The sequence below is a fragment of the Coenobita brevimanus genome, chromosome 96 (genome assembly GCF_032717465.1).
Source record: "Coenobita brevimanus isolate Jiangsu-jjx chromosome 96, ASM3271746v2, whole genome shotgun sequence".
In the NCBI taxonomy this organism is placed as follows: Eukaryota; Metazoa; Arthropoda; class Malacostraca; order Decapoda; family Coenobitidae; genus Coenobita; species Coenobita brevimanus.
The window spans coordinates 19968526-19991847 of record NC_137049.1 but is presented as its reverse complement, the minus strand read 5'-3'; the positions used below and the strand labels follow the sequence as shown (position 1 = coordinate 19991847).

General features: G+C 40.3%; 1 protein-coding gene across 1 annotated transcript; it reads left to right on the top strand.

Annotated features, from left to right (window-relative positions):
* The first annotated feature begins 11312 nt into the window (after positions 1-11312).
* Positions 11313-21889, top strand: MAPk-Ak2 (MAP kinase-activated protein kinase 2). Its single transcript, XM_080283060.1, has 7 exons — positions 11313-11504; positions 13951-14090; positions 14701-14873; positions 16137-16235; positions 17815-17890; positions 20213-20423; positions 21644-21889. Exons 1-7 carry the CDS (start codon positions 11313-11315, stop codon positions 21845-21847), a joined length of 1095 nt encoding a protein of 364 aa, XP_080139186.1. The 3' UTR covers positions 21848-21889.
* The last annotated feature ends 1433 nt before the right edge of the window (positions 21890-23322 follow it).

The window sequence follows — 23322 nt, the reverse complement described above, 5'->3', positions numbered from 1 at the left end:
TGTATGCGAGCTGAGCCTGGGGGAGATGAGTGAAAGGAGGTATAAATGAAGTAGAAGGAATGTTTGACAGTAAGTTCACAGAACTGCATGAAGGAGGAGCAAAAGAGGAAGACTGCTGGACATCTGCTACACCTGCAATATAAGGAAAGAAATTTCATATAATGTTGTTCATCTTACTGTGGCCTAATTTCATTTTGATAAAAGCTGCGGGAAGTGTGTGCAAGAGCAGTAACACAGTAATATATGCAAAATGTTTATAGCGTGCAAGAGTGTGAGCACTGAAATACATGATTTATACATGGTGCTAAATAAGTTATCCTTAAACAGTATTATACCATATGCATAGAAGTGAAAAGCTTCATCACTGCTAGTCTGTGTGATTTAAAAAAAAAAAGTTTGTCTTATGCCATGTTTTGCTTTAATTTCTATGGGTAATTTGGGTTGGCAGCAGTTATATAAACATCCTTCTGCTCCACTCTAATCCCCCATAGAAGGTTGGATTAACGCAAGAGACGGGTAACTTCAACATATATTCCACCCTGATCACATTTCTGATGTTGCCTGAGTTTGAAGCCTGTTCAAATAACAGTACACCGTGATAACATTTCAGATGATGTCTGACTTTGAAGCATATTGACTTAACAGGAAATTTTTCAGAAAACAACAATGCCAAACAGTTAGGAATATATATATATATATATATATATATATATATATATATATATATATATATATATAATATATATATATATATATATATATATATATATATATATATATATATATATATTGAAGATGCCTAAGAATTGCTTGTTAGTATCTAAGTGCAATGGCAGAGAACTGTTAATCTTTCACAAATGACAAACGATAAACCCAGTGCATGACATCGATCACTATATATGCGCATTATTTGTACAGTCGCGACATTTCACGATTGCTTATGCCTGTATCCTCCTTTATGGCTTTCACAGTTTTGTTCCACATGCTCGCATTGTGCCATTTTCATTAAATAAGGATGGGGGTAATTGCTACAATGATGGTTTCCAATGTCTCCTGTCCATCAAAACTGCAACCACTTGCAATAATCTGTCATACGATGAAGGGCTCTTATTTCATCACATTTTCCTGGGGGTTGAGCTCTCTGCTTGCTACTTTTAGCCTGGCTTTGTGTGAAGAAGGTGTTCCATTTGACAGCTCGAACTTTGCCTTCTTTGTGTAAGGAAGTTTCAAGTGCCTGCAAGCCAATTTCTTCCACATGTGTCAGATCACCATATACATTCCAAGAGTATGTTCACTAATAACAATACCGAATAGGTGGTTTGAATATTCTGTAAATGGGTTGGTTTCAGCAGCTGTCATCAAGTTTATGACTAGATCACTGTCCCTGAAGACCTGAGTTATACCAGCTTCATAATGTGGGTTTTCAGTTTAAAGGTTGCGATGTACCTTACAATTTAGAGCTATCTGTGATGTCAGCTTTGGTGTAAACCCATTCGGCACATGCTTTGGAGTTAGAAAGGATGCCTGCCAGTCCAGTGTCTGCCAGACATCTTGGACGTCATCTTGGCTTTCAAGGTTACAGTAGTTGATTTTACAGGTAAAGGTACATCAATTTACTTTGAAATTTTCAAAAATGATATTACACTCCATGACTGCTGAACTTTACTTTCTCCCTCGGTAACTAGTCCGGTTTTGCAAGCGCCAGGCAGTGAAGCTGTGTGATATCCCTACGAAGTCCGAAATGATAAAGGGAGCTCCTTTGGTAAAGGTCAGCACCAGACGAGAACGGACGTGATGAGATATATGTGTGTGTGTGTGTGTGTGTGTGAGAGAGAGAGAGAGAGAGAGAGAGAGAGAGAGAGATTAGACTTATATGTGAAAACTATTAGGAAACAAGATTGAATCCGTTGCTTACTTTATGATCACTAAAGGTAAAAATAAAAAATTAAAATCGAGTGTTCTGTTCACGGAGAAAGGCGTCTGGCTTTAATTTGTATAATGTTGGCTAACGTGAGAAGTCATGACGACCTGGCATATAGCCATGCCAAGAAAAGTGCTTGGCCTTTAATCCCTTAACCCTTTCGTGGTTGGGACAATTCTTTGTTAGACGATTTTATCCAGCTGTGTTAGAGGAGGTTGGGGAAAGCTCTGGTATTGTTGTAGCAAACACCAGATTTTATTTAGTGAACCTTAGGAACCTAAGTGTTAAGATGTAAACTGCTGTCTGCCTTGCTGGAGTCAGAACGTCGAAATGTCAGGGGAGGAAAGCATGATTCATCGGGAAGCTGTCCCGCTGCCATTATGCTACGTTATTTATAACGGTCTCGTCCGTTCACTCTTTCTTAAGCACCACCTACCGACTATTTATGAACCTATTTTTTCTGGTATAAAACATACTCTCGACTGTGGTGTAACTGGACGGCAGGGGGCGTTCGACTCTCCATTCACCCCCCCCCCTACTTTTTGAAATGTGAAAGCACTTAATATGTGCACACTTCTTCAGTCGCACCCTCCCACCCAGAATAGTGGGAGTTCCTTTTGGTTTCCCCACTTGTGAGGCCGTATCGTAACGACCCTTGTCTAGCATTTAAGTTTGCATGTAACAGTAAGTTGTATGATACTGATGCAGATATGTCAGTAACATAAGAGAGAATAGCATGGTGTAATATACAGAAATAATCTCCATGGAATAAGTACTATGATTTCTCCCAAGCCACCAGGAACCCGTCCCTAATTAGCATTCTGTCTCTTTAGAATTCAGTCTCATATTGACATGATAAAGTATCGTTTTTACTTGCGGTACGAACAGAAACGGTCTGACTAACACATTAAACACGAAGATCTGTATTCATACACGAGTAGGCTACACATTCGTCTGGAATGGCTACACATTTCTTCCATCCATCATCCATCGGGAGGGTCGGGCTCAGGATTAGGCTACTCCATAGCTCTGTCCCTGTAAGGTGAGGGTGACCAACCTTGCCATCCCCCGAACGGCATTGGGCTAAGTGAGCAATAAACCCTGCCCACTCTTCGGATCCAAACCCTTGCGGGACCCATCCGGCTGGAACGCCTTAGCCCAGCAGACCGCAAGGCGTCATTTGGTTATAAGGCTACCACTCACCTAAGTGAATGGTTTCCTGGGTTTCCGTAAATCATTTGGCCTATATCACTCAGTGTAAAGTTACCTGCAGGCAGCACTATATCGAGTGAATGGATGGTGGACGTCCCCACCTACCACAGATTCATCGTCGTCATAATTATCATCTTAATCGTAATTTGCCATCAATACATAGGGATCCAAGGATTTGAGGAACCATACATTGATCGAGAAAGTTAGTTTGCATAAGTGAATCTGACTGTCGCACGGGTAGGGGAGAGCGGTGAGGATTCGGACATTTTTTACTTTTTACTGTATTGAGCCAAGAGTTGATGCAGTAGGATTTTCTTTTGCAGCTCAACATGTAGCCACATCATTGATGTACCTGGGGTAAATAGGCCAAGAAGAAACCTCTAATACATTTGAAGCTATAGCTCGTCAAATGAAAGTTTCCAAACTGTCCGAATCCTCCCCACTTGTGGTGAGGATACGGACATGAGGGTGGGAGGATCTGGACGTGTAATGAAATATTTTTCTAATGTATAATGCAGATGGTACTTTTTACTTTTGGTCGGCAACTTATCTAGGGATGTTAGATAATGAATAAAAAGTAAATACTTTGTGGAACATCCTTTTATTTAATTCGTTATATTCATATGCAAAATGAGACCATAACTAAGATATTTTTGCCTTCAATAAAAAAAGAATAAGTCAAAATGTGAACCATTCTTGAAATGAAAAGCTTTAATTCCTCACAAAATAAATTGGTAGGCCTAACTTCCTAACTGAAATCCCTCATCATCAGCCCTGTTTCTATCCCTCTTAACATTATCATGAAGAGTGCTGCGAGAGATTCCAAACCTCTCAGCCACTTTTCTTATTGAGCCATTTTTCTCGATCACTTCCTTAACAGCAGCTTCTAGAGTAGCAGCATCCCTCTCCCTGTTAGTTTTTTTCTTATATTTGCGTCCCATTGTGAGAATTCGTACACCTGAAACAATATATAGGCAAATTTTGCAATAATGAGATTTCAGATGGGTCCCTTAGTTGAAATGAATTTGTAAGGTTATTCAACCTCATTCATTTTCAAATGGGGTTGATAACATTAAAAGAGAAAATTATTTCCAATATATAGAATCACACAAACTCAAGGGTGTCCACAGTCAAAGCTGAATAATTCATCAAGAATATTGCTTAGTACAAAATATAATTATATTACAGTAGGCTACACAGTATATAAATATATACTTACCGGTAGTATATAATTATATTATAATATATAGCCTACGATAGTATATAGTATATTAGACATAATATAGTTATACTAAATTACTTAATGATTGCTTGTTAACGCCTCTTATTTATGTGATTATAATCAATTAAATTGGTGGGAGGATTCGGACACGTCCGAATCCTCACCCTCCCATAGTGTCCGAACCGTCCCACATATACAAATATTTTTTTAATGGCCTCAGCTCAAAATTATTGGCAGCTTTCAAGTCGACAACAGCTGCAATATCTCGGGTATACGATGCAGTTTCACCTCTAATATTGAATACTCACTTCCTCAGTATATTCATAGTACCACAGCTTACGATATTAAGTCGAAAAATTACATAGGAAATACGAAAAACCACAAAATGTAACCTACATTTCAAAAGAAGCGGCAGCCCTTTATGAAAATCCACGTGACGAAACTACACAAAAGTCTCGCAATTTCACGCGGTTTCTCACAACTGAAGGACCCATACGTTTTTCAGTACTAGTAATGTCCGGATCCTCCTCCGTCCGAAACCTCACCGCTCTCCCCTATATGTGGAGTGCATCCGAACAGACTAATATAAACGATTATGTGCGGGAGGTTGATCGCCTGTGAAATTGCACTTAGTTTTCGAAGGCTATATAATGTGAAATGGTTGTGCTGTCCCAGTAACGCGGCCAGGATTTTATGTGTGGAGGGTGGGGGTGAGATGCCTAGCTGCCTAGCATGAGCCAACTGGCCTACTGCAGTCATCCTTTCTTCTTATGGTCTTATAAGAAAACTGTATCTACTCTTGAATAGTCAAGGAAGAAACCCACAAACAGTAATTAATATTGGAATAAATAAATAGAAAATTAAATAAATTATAATGTGACTTCCTGGTTCAGCATATTACTTTTGGTTGTGCCCATGAACTGTCCATTCCACTGGACACATTGTTTTACGATGGTTCTTCTGTGGTGTCCATTTGGATCCTACCTCGCACCTCAGGATATTTACATGTATTTATCATGGGGCTGGTGGTTCTGTTCGTTTTTGTTTCAGCCTTCATCACCTAAAATCTCGACTGCACTGCGAGGGGTCTCTTCAACGATGAAGCGAATCGTCTGGTATGTTTCGTCGTAGTAAAGGGATAATTACAGTTATTTCTAACATAATCAGATGATGCATACCGAAAAGTGGGTTAACCTTTCAAAGGACATGATTTCCCTCAGCCGACTAAATGGTGACAGTAGCAAAACACACACACACACGCACGCACGCACGCGCGCGCGCTGCTCTGAAGGCTGCCTTGGGACTGATGTCTTGCAAATAATCATGCTACGAATTCTGAAGCGTCACTGGGATCAGTGTGGTTATGTTGCTGGGGATTTGATGTTATCAACCAGTATTTTGTCAAGTTGATGGGTGGATGTGTTGGCAACCGAGCAAGCAGTAAATAAATAAATAAATAAACCAATATTATCTTCATGAACCCCTTCAATCAGATGACTTATTTTTATTTGACTTGCTACATTCGGACGATATTATTAGATTTACGAGCAGTTTTATCAAGGAAGGGGGGGGGGCAGATACAGCGTTTATTCCTCCCTAGGCTGAATAAAATAGTTTGGAGGAAACAAGAATAAATTTAAGTCACCAGATTCAACGGATTAACTCCCTCCGTGCCAGTGGTGTATCATCAGGTGAGTGAAATCGTCTCGGGGCAGCAAGAATGACGTTAGATAAGACGTCATCGTACGGAAACTGGTAATATACTGTACACTGTGTTCAAGCCTCTTCGCTATGAGGGCTTCTTCCTAAAGATGAACTTAATCGTTTGTCAGTTGTCATAATCTTATTTGTGTTGTCTCCGTTTCTGTCCGTGTGTGAAAGACGAGATACCCTATACTGCCGAGACACACTGGGTAAGTGGGTGGGATATGCTGGTTTGGCAAGGCATATTAAAATTAAACCTGCAAGATGCGAGTAAACGATGCGTCATTCTTACACAGTGGTTAGGTGGGCGGGTTGGTGGAGCATATAAAGTTTCAACGTTGTTCTCAAGCAAGGGTTAACCCGGGTGGGGGCTACGCACAGTCGGGGTCTAGGTTTAGGCAAGGGTAACCCCGGGTAAGGGCTATGGAAAGTTGGTGGTTACCTCAGGTAGGGGTTACTCACAGGTGAGGGAAATCCCTAGATGGAGGCTACTCACAGGTCGATAATTAACCCCGATGTGAGGGATTACTTGCAAGGGAGGTGGGAAAGCCGTGCATCGGCCCGCACGCACCCTACTGAGGTTAGGCAAAACTACGATAATTACAAGCATTCATTGTCGTAACACATATGATTCAAATCCAGTGCCGTACATGGTGTTAAGTTGCTAGTTACATATTAGAAGGGTCAAAGTGCGGAAGGGATTAATGTAGATAGTTTCTAACCTTCGATAGGTGGTGTCCCCTATGCTGAATAAAATCGTCATTCGGTAATTGGAGTAAAATAAAGAACAAAAGAGGCACTCTGAGAGTGCAGCAACCTTGTCCACCAACTGATCTAAGGACCAAATATTTAACTTTGCCCTGTGACCTTGGCCTTCGACAGATTACTTTCCATATCTAGGCTAATTACTTGATTTTTGCGTAAGTGGCGCACCCAGGAATTTTCTAATGGGAGGGGGGCGTAGTGAGGTGAGGTCAGGTAATCCGATAATTACAGGGAGGTCATGTGCAGGTTTAGAGTCAGAGAACTGCTGGTTCATGTGTTACTCTTTGTTTGTGCTTGCCAATTTTTCATGTTTTGCTGTTATCGAAATAAATATATATAAATTGTTAATGGACCCAGAGAGCTAAGGGGGGAAGGGCCCGGCCCCCCCCCCCTCTGGGTGCGCCCCTGTAACCAACTGAGGTTCATATCAGACCCAGATTATTTAAGCTGACTTTGGTCAGTGACTTAACCTTTGGGCTTTCCCTGTGGCTTGACCTTTGACCGAGTGTTCCCTAAATCGAATGTTTCTATAATTGTTTTAACCCGAACCATCCCACAAAATTTAATCTACATGGAAAAAAAAAAAGCTTAAGTTGGCCTTGCCATATGACCTTGACATTTGACTTACTTTTCTCAAAATTGATGGTCAGTCTCACAGTTCCTCAACTAATCGCCAGGTTTGATTCAAATCAATTCAAAATTCTTTTAGTTATTTTGTTTACACACAGGCCGAAAGTTGACCTTATCATGTGACCTTGACCTCTGACTTATTGTTTTCAAAACATAGTTCCTTCATTGTTGCCTGGCTCTTAACCCTTCCACCAAGGTTGGTTCATTCTGAGCTGACCTTGCCTTGAGACCTTGGCCTTTGATCTTTCTCTTTTCCCTTGAGCCATGGCTTTTTTTTTTTTTTTTTAAAGAATTTGTTTATTTTTGCCTTATCTTCAACCCTTCCACAATGTATGGTCTAAAAAATGTACAGTTGACCTTGTCATGTGACCTTGCCCTTTGTCTTACCGCTCTCTCTCTTTCCCTCTCTCTTCTAGCACCCATTTCCGGTTTAGATCTCCGCCTAATCAGTTGCTATCGATCCAATTCGCTTGCAAAGTATATATATATATATATATATATATATATATATATATATATATATATATATATCGTCGCCTGGGCAGTTTTCTACAATTTTAACCCCTTCAACCCGGTCAAGTAGGCCTTTTTTTTTTTTTTTATTATTAGTATTGGTACCTCCAGTTTTATTCAGGTTAGGAGTGACCGTTCAAACATCAGGGTTATAAATAGATTTTACTAACACCTTCAGTCTACTATTTCACTTAAACTTGTCCCAAAACTGCCATCTTCCTATCGTGAATGATGACTTGGAACACTAAATCATCTTCGCCTCTGCTCACTGTACGTTATTCTTGACACCCCAGACAATTTTATACACTTTAGAAAGACTGTTCGAACTTGAGGGGTTGAATCAAGCCTTCAGTAACACCCTCAGTATTGTGGTAGTCTCCTAAACTGCATACAGTAGCCTGGAAAGAGCTGGAATAAAAGAGGGGGAGAATCATGGGACTAAAAAGGGTTAAAATTAAAGAGTGTACTCTGACCCCCCCCCCCATCCGCCGTTGTCTTATCTAGCATTTTCATTTAACACAGTTTCCTTGTTTAGATTTCTAAGTTGCCTTATCAGTAATCTTATCAGTCACTATCGATCCAGTTCACCTGCAAAGTATGTTGTCTCTTTAATTAACGTCCTTGCTCTCTATCTAGCTCCTTACATCTAATCCCGCTGCCCCTTCCTCCCCTCTTCTTACCTCCCCACCTTTCCTCTCCTCCTCACCTCGCCATACATGCATACATTTGTCTCTTCATATTTGAAAAGGATCTAGGAAGGACTGCAAGCGTTGTATGATTCAATATCCAGTTTTCCAGGTGTGAGCAGATTGGGCAATCGTCCAAATTATTCTTTCCCCCATGTTGGCAAAGTACGAATGAGGAGGGAGTGTGTAGCGTGCGTGATGCATGTGAATGGATCGTATGTTAGATCTGTGGTTTTTAAACTTAACACGTACTCCCTTGCGATTTATTCTACTAATCACATCTAATTACCTCTTGCATGTTACTGATGCAACCTACGTAGTATTTAAAACGATATTACAGACTTACAAAAAGGAAGTTAAGGCATAATATGCAAAATAAATCACTAAAGTAGAGGTGCTACGAAGCCTCCCAGTCCCATGCCACCTACAATATGGTCATGTGTTGCAAAGTTTAATCTGACAGACTTCTGACCCCTTCCAGGTTAGATTAGTGAGCCGATAACCAAGGAGATTAATTCCTGCTTCACAACTAGTCGATTTTCATGCAACAGCGACTTGGTATTCAAGTTGTGGAAGTGACCCCCTTCTGTTAGATGAAAACAAACCAACTGTAATGGCTATGCATGTGTTCATCGGTGAGAATATGCCATCTAAGAGTTAACTCTTAAGAAAAACCGACGAGCCAACAGCGTGCGAGCATAAACCTATCCCAACATACTTTATGAAAGGACATGCCTGAATACAATAAATCTAACAGAGTACAACCACTTTTACATTCATCAAGTACAGGTGGATTCAGTTGTTGCCCTGGTTGCCAGGTCAACATCTCGTGGCTGAAAAAAGCAAAATTCATAGGCTCAGGAATGGAAATAGTTTCTGTGTGTGTGTGTGTGTGTGAGAGAGAGAGAGAGAGAGAGAGAGAGAGAGAGAGAGAGAGAGAGAGAGAGAGAGAGAGATGAATACAGTCGATCGAAACACATTTAGAAGGTAGCCTAGTTGTATGACTTTCAGGCTCTGTCGCCTCTGAATACGGTTGTGCAACAGTTTTTATATTAAATTTACTTTCATTATCGCAGTCTCCAGAGAGCTTCTTCTTTCAGAAAAAGAAGTATCGTAACTAATTCCACAACACTGATTGTAAGTGGTTGATAACACTGCATTCTCTCTTACCAACTTACGTACGTGCATCGATGAATGATGTATTAAGAGTAACTTATCTCTTCTAATTTACTTTTATTAACTTGCATGCCCACTGCATGTTTTGCTTTTATTGGACCATATGTATATCTTTTATTATGGCATAGTGTAGGACTGGAGGCCTGGTGTAGGGCAACGCCCTTACTCGTAGATTAGGCATTCCAGGATCCGCCCAAGAAGTACAGTACGTGCGCCTTGCAGCTAATGCTTGTGCCTCCTGCTGTGAAGATAATCAACTCAGTTTAATAGGGTTTTGCTCAGTGCCGAGTAAAATTTTCTTGCAGTAGCAAGGTTAAAATACCGTATTTCATATTTTTCTGGACGTTTAAGGTTTAGGACTAAGATATGTTGTTCGGAAGCTTTTGGCCAAAGAGGGTACAGGGCTAGAAAAGCACAGACCTACCTTGGATACATAATAGACTCCTAATAAAGGAATCGTGACGCAAGTCAGCAAACTAACGTAGCAGAATAACCATGAAAAACTGATGAATCGCACTGGGTCCACTATCTTATGACCAAATTCTCTTGCACTCTGTTGTTTTCTTGGCCTCTGTGAACAGATAATGTCATCTCACCCATCTCTGTGATAGGTACACTGATTAAACTTAATGTTTGGTGCTCATTTTTGGTCTAGTTAACGCCACATATATCAGACTTACCATATCGCCTCGTCTTAATGCTCTTCTTTCGTATTTTATGATGTCTTTATATTACTTTATGCGGCAGAGGGAATAAGCATCATCGTAAGTTAAAAACGCGAAAACTCTGCTATTCACCTGCATTTTAGTCAGTGTAACACCTTGAAATTTCATTAAAATACCATAAAGACAAACATTTGATGCGATTCGTGGGTAGTGTCTTAAGAAACTGCAGTCTTCATAATTTTCATGACAATATTTGATTTTATAAATACAGGCATGTTTCCCCTTATAAGGTGTTCTTGGAAACGGAGAAAGACTCTTGTTATACCCTTTCATCCTGTTTGATATTCATGACTCTTGCGGTGACGAATAATGACAGATTTTTGCCTAGTATTTTCACTTGGTCGGCATATTTAGCCTGATTATACTCAGCGTTTAACAAAATGTCCAATTTTCCCTGCCTTAAAAAAAGAAAACCTAAGATTGCGAGAGAGGAGGAAAAAATCTAATGGTATACGGTACAATAATAAGAAATTGATTAAAAATAGTGATTACAATCATATTGCAATGTTGCATATATTTAGTTATATCTGACAACAGAAATATACATTTTTTGAAATTTTAGTGTCTCTCAAAATGACAACGGCTAAAGTTAATAATCCTGATTACGTGAAGGGACAGGTCTCTCAGCAGCTTCCGGCGGGTTGTGTGGAGGTGTTGTGTCTGTGTATTTACCTGTGGTTGCGTGAGGTTCTGAGATTCCTTGAACCAGTGGACATGCTAGAGAGGCCAGTGGTGTGAGCAGCAATAAAGCGGGCACTATGGAGGAGCCCATGATGGTGGACCAAGTGGACGAAGGGAGCAGGGGGCGTGCGGGGGTGTGCGTCCTTAACACAAAGTCTAAACCCATAGTGGAGGATTACCTGATATCCAGCAATGTCCTTGGCTTGGGCATTAATGGTAAAGTGGTGGAGTGTTTCAGTAAGGCGGATAACAAGAAATATGCCTTGAAGGTAAGAGTAAGGTTAGTTTGCTGTTCCATTTAGCAACGTGAGCTCATGCAATAGTTTTTTGCCAGTCTTACCTTGACGGGCAAGTCAACGTGAGCTCATGTAATAATTTTTTGCCAGTCTTACTCACCTTGACGGACAAGTTGTAGTGTTGTGGCATAACTCTATCTTAAAAGTGTCACGTGTAGCAATCAAGGATTATACTAGGTTTTCTCAAGGCTATAACAGAGACAGCAAGAAAGATAACTGAATCACTACCGATAGGCATTTCATCATCATAATTGTATTTCCTACATAAACTACCGGTATCTACTGTATATCTGTGGTCAGATGCCTTTATCATGCAAGGGTTGGCAGCAGATGAATCGCCTCCATTTCACCCTGGCCTTCGCTAACAGGCTACCCTCTCTGATTCACTCACCCATTTCTTATAGTTGTAAATGGGATGGGCAAAGTTTTGAAATGGACAAGAAAACACCTGGTAAAGAAGGTGAAATCAGCATCTGAGTACAGAATGAAATGAGTCATACAGATATTCACACTTTGTTTTAGCAAAATATCAGTCTATCTATTGCCAGATGCCATAATCCCGTAAGGGGTGGCCAGTTGACTTTGAGTTATGTATTTTACGGTGAGGGGCACTAACCCTCCACCAACCCACTTGCTGACACGTAGGGAGCACGTATGGTTTGGTTATATGGTTTCCACCCAGTGTTGTAAATGGTTTCTTGGCTTACAGGACATTAGTTAATTTTTAGGTGATTGAGTCAGAAATGATATGGGTAGTCTTAATTATTGGTCAGGGATGTTTCAACTTACCTTCTCTTCTCATACAACTGGACATATAAATTGGGAAACTTGCAAACCAGTTTTATTGGTGGTAGTGGAACTTTAACAGGTAGTTTTTGTTGTTGTTTATATTTGGCTGCTGGAAAAAAAAAAAAAAAGTAAGGAAAGCAAATCAGACCAAGGACTTGAGTGTGTCTTTGGTATTCTGTCAAGGAATAACCTTTTAGAGTGTTTTGTGTATCTAAATGGATATGACAGGAGCACTTTTCTAGCAAATAGTAGTACCGTATAGTACAGAGAGTCGTCATTGTGTCACCTTTTTTTCAACCTTCTGTTATATTATTAAGTTCACAGTATTGTAAGAAATATCATCATCCAGAGCTCTTTTTTTCACGTAAGGACAGAGTGAGGTAGGGCCTAGAGTGTGTAGAATGAGAACAAAGTCTGCTCGGTTAAATGGGCCACACACACAGTTGCTAACCATTCAAGCCTAAGAGCCCTGGCTCCACCTCACAGGCAACCCTTCCATGTATATGTGCTTCACACATATCAAACAGGGTCATTCCAGTGACTGTGAAGGTAAAAAAGACATGCCAAACTCTAGTCATGTGCTCATCCGCACAAAATTCTTTTGTGCAGCTCCACCCACTGTCAGCTCCCAAGTTTCATGAACCTCCACACCTTGCTTACTCACACACTCATTTCCCATGTCCATCAACCTTCTCCTTGGCTGAGCATACCTCCTCTCACCTTCTAGCACCCTCAGAGACCTTTTTTACCACCCTGTTCACAGCCACTCTCTCTAAATGACCATACCATTTAAGCAAACTCTCTGACTCTGATGGCCACAGACTTCCAAACTCTGAACCTTTACTGAATCACATTATTCCAAATCCGTTCCATTCTGCACTCCACACACATTTGTCATTTTAACTTCATTTCCACTGCTCATGACTTTTCATTTTCATGCACACCAAAGTCTAACCTTTGTTAGTGTAGGTATTAATGTCTCTTGAAATTCTGTTGCTACCCATAGAGCCAATTTGCTGGTTTCCTCCAGTTTACATTACAGTATCAGTTGTGGTATATGGAAATTATTTTGGTACATATCTGTATTTTGAAAGACATCAACATATGGTAAGGATTTTGTGTAGCTACTGCATTTGAAATGCAGTATATTAGTGTACCATATGTAACTGATGCAGTGTACAGTATATGCCAATCTGTATGTACTATATGTTGTTCCAATGTAGGTTTCATACTGAAGAACTGTTGTGATGTTGACTCTTCTTTCTATTTCCCCCTTTTATTAAATTCTCCTTATGAACTACTCTTTAACTCTTCCTCTGTGGTTTTAACTTAACTCCTTTGACATAAATTTATATTTTAAAATTTAGTCTTGCTACTGAAGTACCGTAGTTTTATTCACTGTAAGGAGAGACATCTTGTTGTCAAGGGGTAGATGGAGGCTATCCTGTATTTAACATCTCCAGTACTGTAGATAAAGTTCCTCCTAAGATGAATAAAATAATCTTGTAGTAGCAAGATTTACAGTACAGTATGTGAAAAATATATAACATGAGTTGGGGGAATTCAAGCAGTTTACTCTCGCACACAGACTTTATATCCTTAGCATTGAATAATTTTTCCTGAATTGCAGGTGTTGCGTGACAGTCCCAAGTCTCGTCGTGAGGTGGATCTGCATTGTCGAGGGTCCTCCTGCCCCCATGTGGTGGCTATAATAGATGTCTATGAGAATGTGTACAATAATCAGAAGTGTTTGCTAGTTGTTATGGAGTGGTAAGTATTAACCTCATCAGTAGTCTGTGTTGATGCATTTTTTTTATTTGAATGCATTCAGCATAGGAATATCTTTTTTATTATATGATGATGATGATCTATCTATCTATCTATCTATTGCCATACGCCATAATCCCGTGAGGGGTACATGATATCCTAATAATTCAGTATGAAAGAGATCTCTTCCAGCGTGTTTAGGATTCAAGTGGAATTAACGTTATGTTGATGATGATGATGACTGACAGCGATGATTGTGATGGAGAAGGGAGAGCTCATCCAGTGAATTCTGGTTTTAGTGGGATATAGAGTTATGTTTATGATGGTTACAATAATGTTAATACAGTATGGGGGAGGGGGAGCAGTGTATTGGTGAAAGAGAAGGAAGTGGTTGAGGAGTGTTTGAAACAGTAAGAGAGAATTGTGAGGGTAAAGTTGCCTGGAGGTTGCTCAGTTAGGGCCATCTCCTGTCTTGGTTTCCAGGAGAGAGCAAGGTATTGAAAGATGATGATCTTGATGGGGGGAGGAGAGCTCTTCTAATGTATTTAGGAGTCAGGTGAAAGTAATGTTATAATGGTGGTGATAATAATTACTGTATGTCTCATGATTTCAGTATGGAGGGAGGAGAGCTCTTTCAGCGTATTCAGGATCGAGCAGATGGGGCATTCACTGAACGAGAGGCGGCATGTATTATGCGGGAGATTTGTGTGGCTGTGCAGCACCTCCACCTCCTCAACATTGCACACAGGGACCTGAAGCCGGAAAACCTCTTGTATACCAGCATGAGTATGTTCTATCCATCTATTGCCAGATGCCTTAATCCCGTAAGGGGTGGCCACAAATAAATCGCCTCCATGTCGCCCTATCCCCAGCCATTTCACTGCCCTGCTCACCACTTACACCCCCGTCTTTCATATACCTCTCCACTCCATCCTTCCATCTCATCCTTGGCCTCCCCCTCCCTCTCCCCCCTTCCACCTCACTCACATACACTCTCCTCATCAGTCTCTCGCTCTCCATCCTCTCCACATGGTCAAACCACCTCAGTGCGTTTCTCATAACGCTTTCTATCATATCCACACCACAACGCTCCTTCACTTCCTCATTTGTCAGTCTGTCTTTCCATGTGAGTCCACATATTCCTGTCAGATAACTTTTCCACTGCTCTCACTCTTGACTTAGTGTCCCTCCAACAATGTCCAAGCTTCACTTCCATACATTAGAGTTGGTGTCACAATGCAATACTGTCATGCAGTGTACTTTTTCACTTCCATGCTCACTTCCTTGTTTCATATCACTGCTTTCAGGGAACCAACAGCCTTTCTTCCTTGATGTACCCTTTTGGGCACTTAATTCTCTAAACATCCATCCTTACTCATCACACTGCCCAAGAAATTAAATGCACTCACATTTTCTATTTCCTCCTCATCCAACCTCACAATACATTCATTGACTTCATTTCTCTTGAAAACCATAACTCTACTCTTCCCTACATTCACCTTTAGATTCCGTTTCTTACACACTCTCTTAAACTTCATCACCGAGCCATGCAGCTCCCCATCGTCTTCACGTAACAACACAGCATCATCTTCAAACAACAGTACAAGAAGTTTCCAAACACTGCTCTCTCTCATTAGGGGCACTCCAACATCCACTGCCCTACCTTGTATGTTACCAGATTATATTTAACTCCTTCAGCCTGGTGCTGCATTCAGACAATATAAAAAACTTCATCATGGCGGTAAAGCTTTGCATGACACATGTTTGAATAAATTATGATATACAGTAGTGTATTTAATAAGATTTTGGTGCTGGGGAAGGAATAACATGTGGTACCACCAATATAGCCAAGCAGCTTTGTTGCCTGGTTAAACAAATGTCCCTCAAATCTCAAATCTCTAAGGGGGATGGTGGACTGCAAGAGAAGGACAGCTTCTGCTTACAGTTTACCAGGCTCGCATTCAGTCAGTTTGAGACCACAAGAACAGATTTTAGCATGTGGTATGATGTATTTGTTGTTGATTTATGCCTTAAAATATTATGTTCCAGGTGATGATGCAAAACTAAAACTGACAGACTTTGGATTTGCAAAAGAAACTTTTTCCAAAGAATCGTTACAAACTCCATGTTACACTCCGTACTATGTAGGTAAGTAATAGTTGATGTAATTGTTTTTGGTATACGTGAAAGCAATAATAAAAAAACCTCCAGCACACTAAAATGTGGACAAGTGATAAATCCATTTGCTAAAAGGTGATAATAAGGTGAGAGTGAGTTCACTGAGACAGTGGGGAAGACATTGGAAAGTGTTAGACGTCTCAAGGGAGATGCTGATCACCTGTGATGCTTTTGACTCTGTATTGTGTCCGAATTAAGAAATATTTTTATTTGTAATTTGTTTTAGTATATCAACCCTTACAGTCAAAGGACATAATTATGGTTTTATTCTTGATGTCCCATGATGATTTTATTCACCTTAGGTTTGACTTTTTGAACTGAACCCTCTCACGTAACTGCAGAAATGGACTCCTGTGGGAGATGTTGTATGATGATGATTTGTTGTTGATTGTAGAGAATGAAAGGGAGGCGGAGGAAGGATTTTGGAAGTGGAGAGATGGTTTGGGGCACAAGGGCTTCTGAGTAAATGCAGATAAAGAAAAGTGATGATATGTAGGATTGGTAGCGGTACTGTCGAAGAAGAAGGAGAGTGGCCATGTGCAATTTGCCATAAGGGCGTGGGAAATAATTCCATCTTGTGCAATGTTTGCGATAAGTGGGTGCTTAAGAGATGTAGTGGTATTAGAGGTAGCCTGCGAGATAATGCTGAATTTTTGTGTGCGGTGTGCCGGGGTGAGCAGGTGGAGATTGTCGGGCATGAAAGGATTGAACTTGCTGGTGAATGTCTTAAGTGTGAGGAAGAGTTTTGTTATTTTGGAGATATGTTATATGCTGGAGGTGGGGCTGGAGCTAGCTCTGTGGCTAGGGTAAGGAGTGGTTGGAAGAAGTTCAGGGAGCTGTTGTCTCTCTTGACATTGAGAGGGCTCTCCCTCCGTGCTAAGGGATCTTTGTATGCAGCATGTGTTAGGAGTGTAATGCTGTATGGTAGTGAGAGCTGGGCAGTAAAGGGAGAGGATATTTGCAGGCTCAAACATACAGAAATGACAATGATTAGGTGGATGTGCAGTGCGTCCCAGACCTGGGGGGGGCTAGGTTTATGATGGAAGAGTTGAGAGGTAGGATGGGACTGGAGTGTATTGGTGTTGTGATGAGGAGAAGTAGATTGAGGTGGATTGGGCATGTGGAGAGAATGGGGGATGATAATTGGGTACAGAAAGTGAGAAGTGTTAATATTAGGGGTGGGGTTGTGAAGGGCAGACCGAAAAAGATTTGGGACAAAGTCATTAAGTGTGATCTCAGGGTTAAGGGACGGAACAGGGAGGCTGCCAGAGGTTTAGCAGCATGGAGAGCCACCGTTAGGTGACCGAGGCCGATGCATGCAAGTATGTTGGAGCCTTCAAAAACAAAAACGAATATATGGGTGTTAGATATAGCCTTCAATAATCCCTTTAATAAGATGATGTTCGGTTATTTTTACCGTGAGATGATTTTATTCAGTTTTGGATTTTTTATCTTATTTTTTTTAGTGGAGGAGTTAGACATTGTGTAGCCTTCATTAATGCCTTCAGTATAAGTCTCTTGATGTTACAAGAGTGACTTTCTCCTTCAGCTCCTGAGGTGCTGGGACCTGAGAAGTATGACAAAAGCTGTGACATATGGTCTTTAGGTGTTATAATGTATATCTTGTGAGTATACCATCTTTTTGTATTAAGAGGCAATAAGAGTCAATAATTCATTTACTGTGTTATTATTATAAGTTGTCTTTCTTTCCTTCATTCTTTCCTCTTCCTTCTACCTGTGGGTGACTCTACACTGAGTGACGAGCCAAATGGTTTCCTGTACATCAGGAAACCATTTACTACGCTGGGTGGTAACCATATAACCAAATTTTGGCGCCTGGTGGTTTAGTGGGTATTTATTGTGCTCCAATTGGATTGAGCCCGTGAAGGTTTATATCCAAGGGGTGGTTGGGGTTGATTGCTCATGTAATGCCACTCAGGGATGAGTGAGGCAGGTCACTCTTATCTTAAATGTCGGGACCAACTGCCTAGCCCCGGGCTCCTACTCTTCTTATGGGGCAGTGTAGGATTGGATGATGGATGGATTGATGACCTTTTTTATTTGCTTTTAAGTCCACAGTAAATTATAAATAGTAATACCTATTAAAGTTTCACTGCTACCTCAAAAGCTGATATGCTAGTTTCCCCTAGTTTATGGTACCAGTTATGTGCACTTTTTTTTTTGTTTTGTAATAGAACAGAGGAAAGAAAAACAAATGAATTAAAAAAAAGAAATCCATACACCGGATCACTGGTGTCCTTCATTCATTAAAAAATCTGTAACAGTTGGATTTGAACAGCTATAGGTTGAAGTTTGGGAGGGAAACAACTCAGGGGAAGTTAGTTCCAAAGCAATGCAGTTCAGGGAAGGAAAGAGTTCTGATAGGCAGATGTTCTGCAATATAGCAGTGTGACAGTCCAGTCACGAGCGCTACCAGATGCCCACGTAGCACAGTGGAAGGCATGGAGAGGTGGCATAATGGATACAACTTCGTCTGAGCATTTGCCATAAAAGTATCTGTAAAATAATAAATAAAGATGTCACATTTGGAAATATATCCCTGACCTTTATGAGTAATGAGGGCTGCCTGTGGATTTACAGGTACAGGGGATTTAGAATTATAGAATTACAGATTCTTATTTATAATCTGCTGTCATATGTTTGTAATATAATTTGTTTTACATATTGTTATAGTATATATGATAGTAACAAAGCAAGTGCTTGGGTAGATAAAAGTTTTAGTCTGTTACCTTGATACAGCACTGCCTTGAGGCAGCTCAGTCTACACTGGAAGACAATTTTTTTTTTTTTTTGGGGGGGGGAGGGGATCCCAGGAAACCATTTACTGTGTTGGGTGGTAACCACATAAGCAAGTGTATGCTTGGTGGGTTAGTTAACAGATATTCAAATTGTGAGTTGTAAAAAATTCTGAGGTGTTTTGCTGGATAACTTTTAAATTGCAGTCATTTGGAAGCTTAAAAAGGCAAATCATGTCAGTTATATTAAATCATAGCTGAATCTTATGTTGCATGTTATGAGTGCATACCATTGTTATACATCATAATCATTAAAATATGATAATTGTTTTGAATGTTTACTTAGCAGTAGTCGTACATACAATGACCTTGATATGGGTAAAAGTTATTTGTCTGCCCAAATATGATCATTCTAATCAAGTGTCCTATATCTGCTGTGCATTTTATGACCAGATCATGAACATGGTTGAGTGATTTCCTTGGGGAGATGAATCACAGAAGAAAGGAAGCCCCAGGTACAGTATTGCACTATGTCCCCCTCTGATTTTGCCGTAGGAAGTACGAGGCTGCTTACAGCACACGTGCAGGGCAGTGGAGTTGCTATATTACTATGTCAGTACAAGACGGGCTTTCAGCCCACCTCTCACATTCCTTTAAATCATATTTCATGACCAAGGGAATATGTAGGGAGTGCTGTGTTCTGTTTTCCCAGTCCCTGAACAAAATGAAGATGATGATTTGTATAGATATTGTTGTCAAAGTAGGAGACCATCTTTAGATAACAAGACAGTTAACAGAAATATGGGGTAATGCTGGATTAAATAGTTTTCTTTATTGATGGGCTGCATTTAGACGGAAAAGTTTCATAAGGAAGTTAAGGAGATAATAATTTAAATTTTATATATGGTTCTGAGCAAGCACTAAATGGGTTATGGGTTGAAAAAGTTTGAGAACCCCTGGTCTAGTAAAGTTAAGGTGCTCCAACCAAATGTGGCCAGTAAGGATTTTCATCCATTAAATGTTTGAGTTTTATTGCTCATATCTGCTCAGTGGTGACAGCTAGTCACTCATACTCATTTAGGGGCACTAAAGGATTTTGAGTGTTGAATTAGACAAGTGGTGATGATGACGACGATAAAAGCGACAAGTACAATGACATTGATGGTGGTGGTGATATATTATTGTTTGCAGGCTGTGTGGCTTCCCCCCATTTTACAGTAATCACGGCCATGCAATATCTCCTGGGATGAAGAAACGGATCCGCACTGGCCAGTACACCTTCCCCAAGCCTGAGTGGGTCAACGTGAGCCAGGATGCAAAGGATCTCATCAAGGGCATGCTACGAACTGACCCTGAGGAACGCTTTACCATTTTTGATGTGATGAAGAACAAATGGATTGTGGTAGGCACTGGAGTGTTGCTTTGTATGCACTGCTTTTTTGCCTTTGTGATATGGTTTTAAAGGTCTGGGGTCAGAGGATGTCAGTGGAACATTAATTAACAGTTTTTCTGTTCACACAGATCCCACTATACAATCCTGTTACGTGATCAATCCCTTATACGATCTTAACATTTTAGCCCCTCTTTTTGTTTTTACAGTAAACTCTCAATTATCTGTGATTGCATTATCTGGCCTAATGCAATATCTGGCGCTGTTAGTTTGGCTCTGTTAATGCAATATCCGGTTCTGAAACGGTAACCGGCAGTTCAATGCAATATCCAGCATCGAGGTACTTTATATCACCTGGCTTGTAAATGGTAGCCAGTCGGTGCTGTATTATTGTATTACTGTATTTTATCGTTATTATATTTTATGCTTAATTTTCATCTTTGACTCATGTGAAAGTTTTTAGGATAGAAAGTTGAGACGGATAATATTGCAATATCTGGCTCAGTGCTGAATATTGAGCTGGATGCAGTATCTGATGTTTTGCAATATCTGGCAAGGGCTTGGCTGAATTACACCATATAATTTAGAGTTTACTGTACAGTTATCATTATCAGTTATATGATTGCTACAATCTCCTGCCAAGTGCTCTTGTTTTATCACTATATGATTGCCATGTTTTTTATACTCTCAGTGTAATTCCTGCGTTTGATTTAGCATCAGTCATTATGCATTTGATATTCCTTGAATGTAACCTGAACGTTTAGTGGGATTTGAGTATTCTAAGCTCTTAGTATCATAGTAAAAACTTAGTTAAAAAAAAAACAAAAAAACTGATAGTTAGGATTTGAGGTTGTATTCCTGTGAGGTTAGGAAACCTGCTAATGCCCTTATCTGAGCAGTTTATTGTGTATTATGCACCTTACTGTTTTCATGTGTGATGTTGAAGCCCTTGTAATATTGATATAGATTTCCAAAATAACGTATAGCATTCAAGCTTCATATGCAGAAATAAAGTGGATAAGGAAGAAATGTTAGTAAGTCTCCTAAGCTAATGAGAATACTATCGCTAAAGATCATACTGTCCTGTACCCTCAACAGCAGTACACAAATGTTCCCCAGATGCTGCTGCATACATCATTGGTGCTGCATGAGGAGGGCTGCCAAGGTATGAAATGCAGTACTAAATATAACTTCTAAATAGGACATACTGTACACTGTTATACCATTTGCAGCAATACACTGAGGTGCCCCAGACTCCACTGCATACGTCGCGGGTGCTGCGTGAGGAGGGAGAGTTGTGGCAGGAGGTACAGGATGAGATGACCCGCTCTCTGGCCACCATGCGGGTTGACTATGACACACTTCAGATCAAGACACTTGACCATGCCAACAACTCACTTCTCAGCAAGCGCCGTAAGAGGGCTACCGACAATTGAGGAACATCCAAGCGTGTATTCACTTGAGCTTTGCCCCTGTATCCCAGGTATGTCACTTTATTTTATTCTTGCTTTCCAGATGATTTTATCCAAATATGGAAGAACCTTTAGTGTAATCCACTGTCACACCTAAATACAGTACAGGTACTTTCTCTTTTATGAGACAGTTTTCCATTTCACAAAGTAAGATCAGAGATAGGCCTCTGGACCTTTATGCGATGTACTGATATAGTGCATTAGTCTCATCATTGTCCTCATATAGGTTTTTAGATACCTGATGGTTTAGTGAGTTAAGATGCTCCAACTGGCTTTGGTCCTTGGGGTGGGGGTGGGTCTGTTTCCGAGGAGTGGTTGAGGTTTACTACTGACGTTGACCTACTTCTTGGGGCAAGCAGCTCTTCACTCTTGCCATCACTGTCCGGGCTGAGTAACTTGGCTCCAGTTATGTCTTACTTCCCTAATTTAAAATGGGTCTCCTAAGCTAAGTAAAGTCATCTGGCAATTGCAAGAGTAAACTAAGAAGTATGTCTTATGATGGGGTCAGGAGGCTCTGTGGCACCTCTGTTTTAGTGATTTATCTTGAGTGTTACACGTAGTGTGCTCTTCTATGCTGTTTATATCTCTTTAATACAGGCTTAAAATTCATTCTTAACATCAAAGAGAATATTTACATGTCAAATGCAGAAATAAAGAGGTAATGAGGAGGTGCAAGAAGGCCTCATAAGTAGATGGGATGAGAATGCATCCCCTTGAGCATAAGTTTTGGTATGAATATGGAAATTGAAGAAGGTGTGCGCACTCAGTTACTGAATCCATATCATTATGTGTGACTGAAGCAGCTTCCAAAGGGGTGCTCTGTCAGTTCTGAAGGGTTTACATGAAAAGTATTTGCTAGGTAAATGAAGGAATGTGTATGCTGTGCTTTACGTTTAATGATTAACTGTTTCACTGTTTATATGTAACCTACAAGACTGCATGAGGCATTGTATGTAAAACAGATGTTACCATTTTACAGTTTAAAATGCAGCTCTTGACATATTATGAAAAGGCCCATTTTAAACTCTCCATGCTAATGATAGAAGATGAGAATGTGGTATAAGGTGTCTGGAGTGTAGTGTAGAATAGAATGCGTGAGAATTTGAGAGAAGTGGGCAAAATACAAGATTAACTATAATGTAGCGGGCATGATCAGAGAACAGTCCTTTCTCTTTTAGTTTCTTATTGTTCCTCCTTCCCTGTTGTCTCTTAGACTGTAGTCCCTTTCCTTCTTTCTGCCTCCTGGTTCAGCTTCTTCATTTTTTTTTTTCTGTGGCACATTCATCCATTCCTTACCTATTTTTGTGTGCAGTCTTTATGTTCTGTTGACATCTTATCATGTTGTGTCTCACTTTATTCCATCCTCTTCACTCCTGTCATCATTACTGTAATGCAGGGGTTGTTAACATGGTAGAATTTTCCCCTGGGGTGAAATTTGG

Coding starts and splice junctions, on each gene's coding strand:
- MAPk-Ak2 (XM_080283060.1), top strand. CDS start 11,313: ATGGAGGAGCCCATGATGGTGGACCAAGTGGACGAAGGGAGCAGGGGG. Junction 11,505..13,950: donor ACAAGAAATATGCCTTGAAG/GTAAGAGTAAGG, acceptor CCTGAATTGCAG/GTGTTGCGTGACAGTCCCAA. Junction 20,424..21,643: donor TGAAGAACAAATGGATTGTG/GTAGGCACTGGA, acceptor TACCATTTGCAG/CAATACACTGAGGTGCCCCA.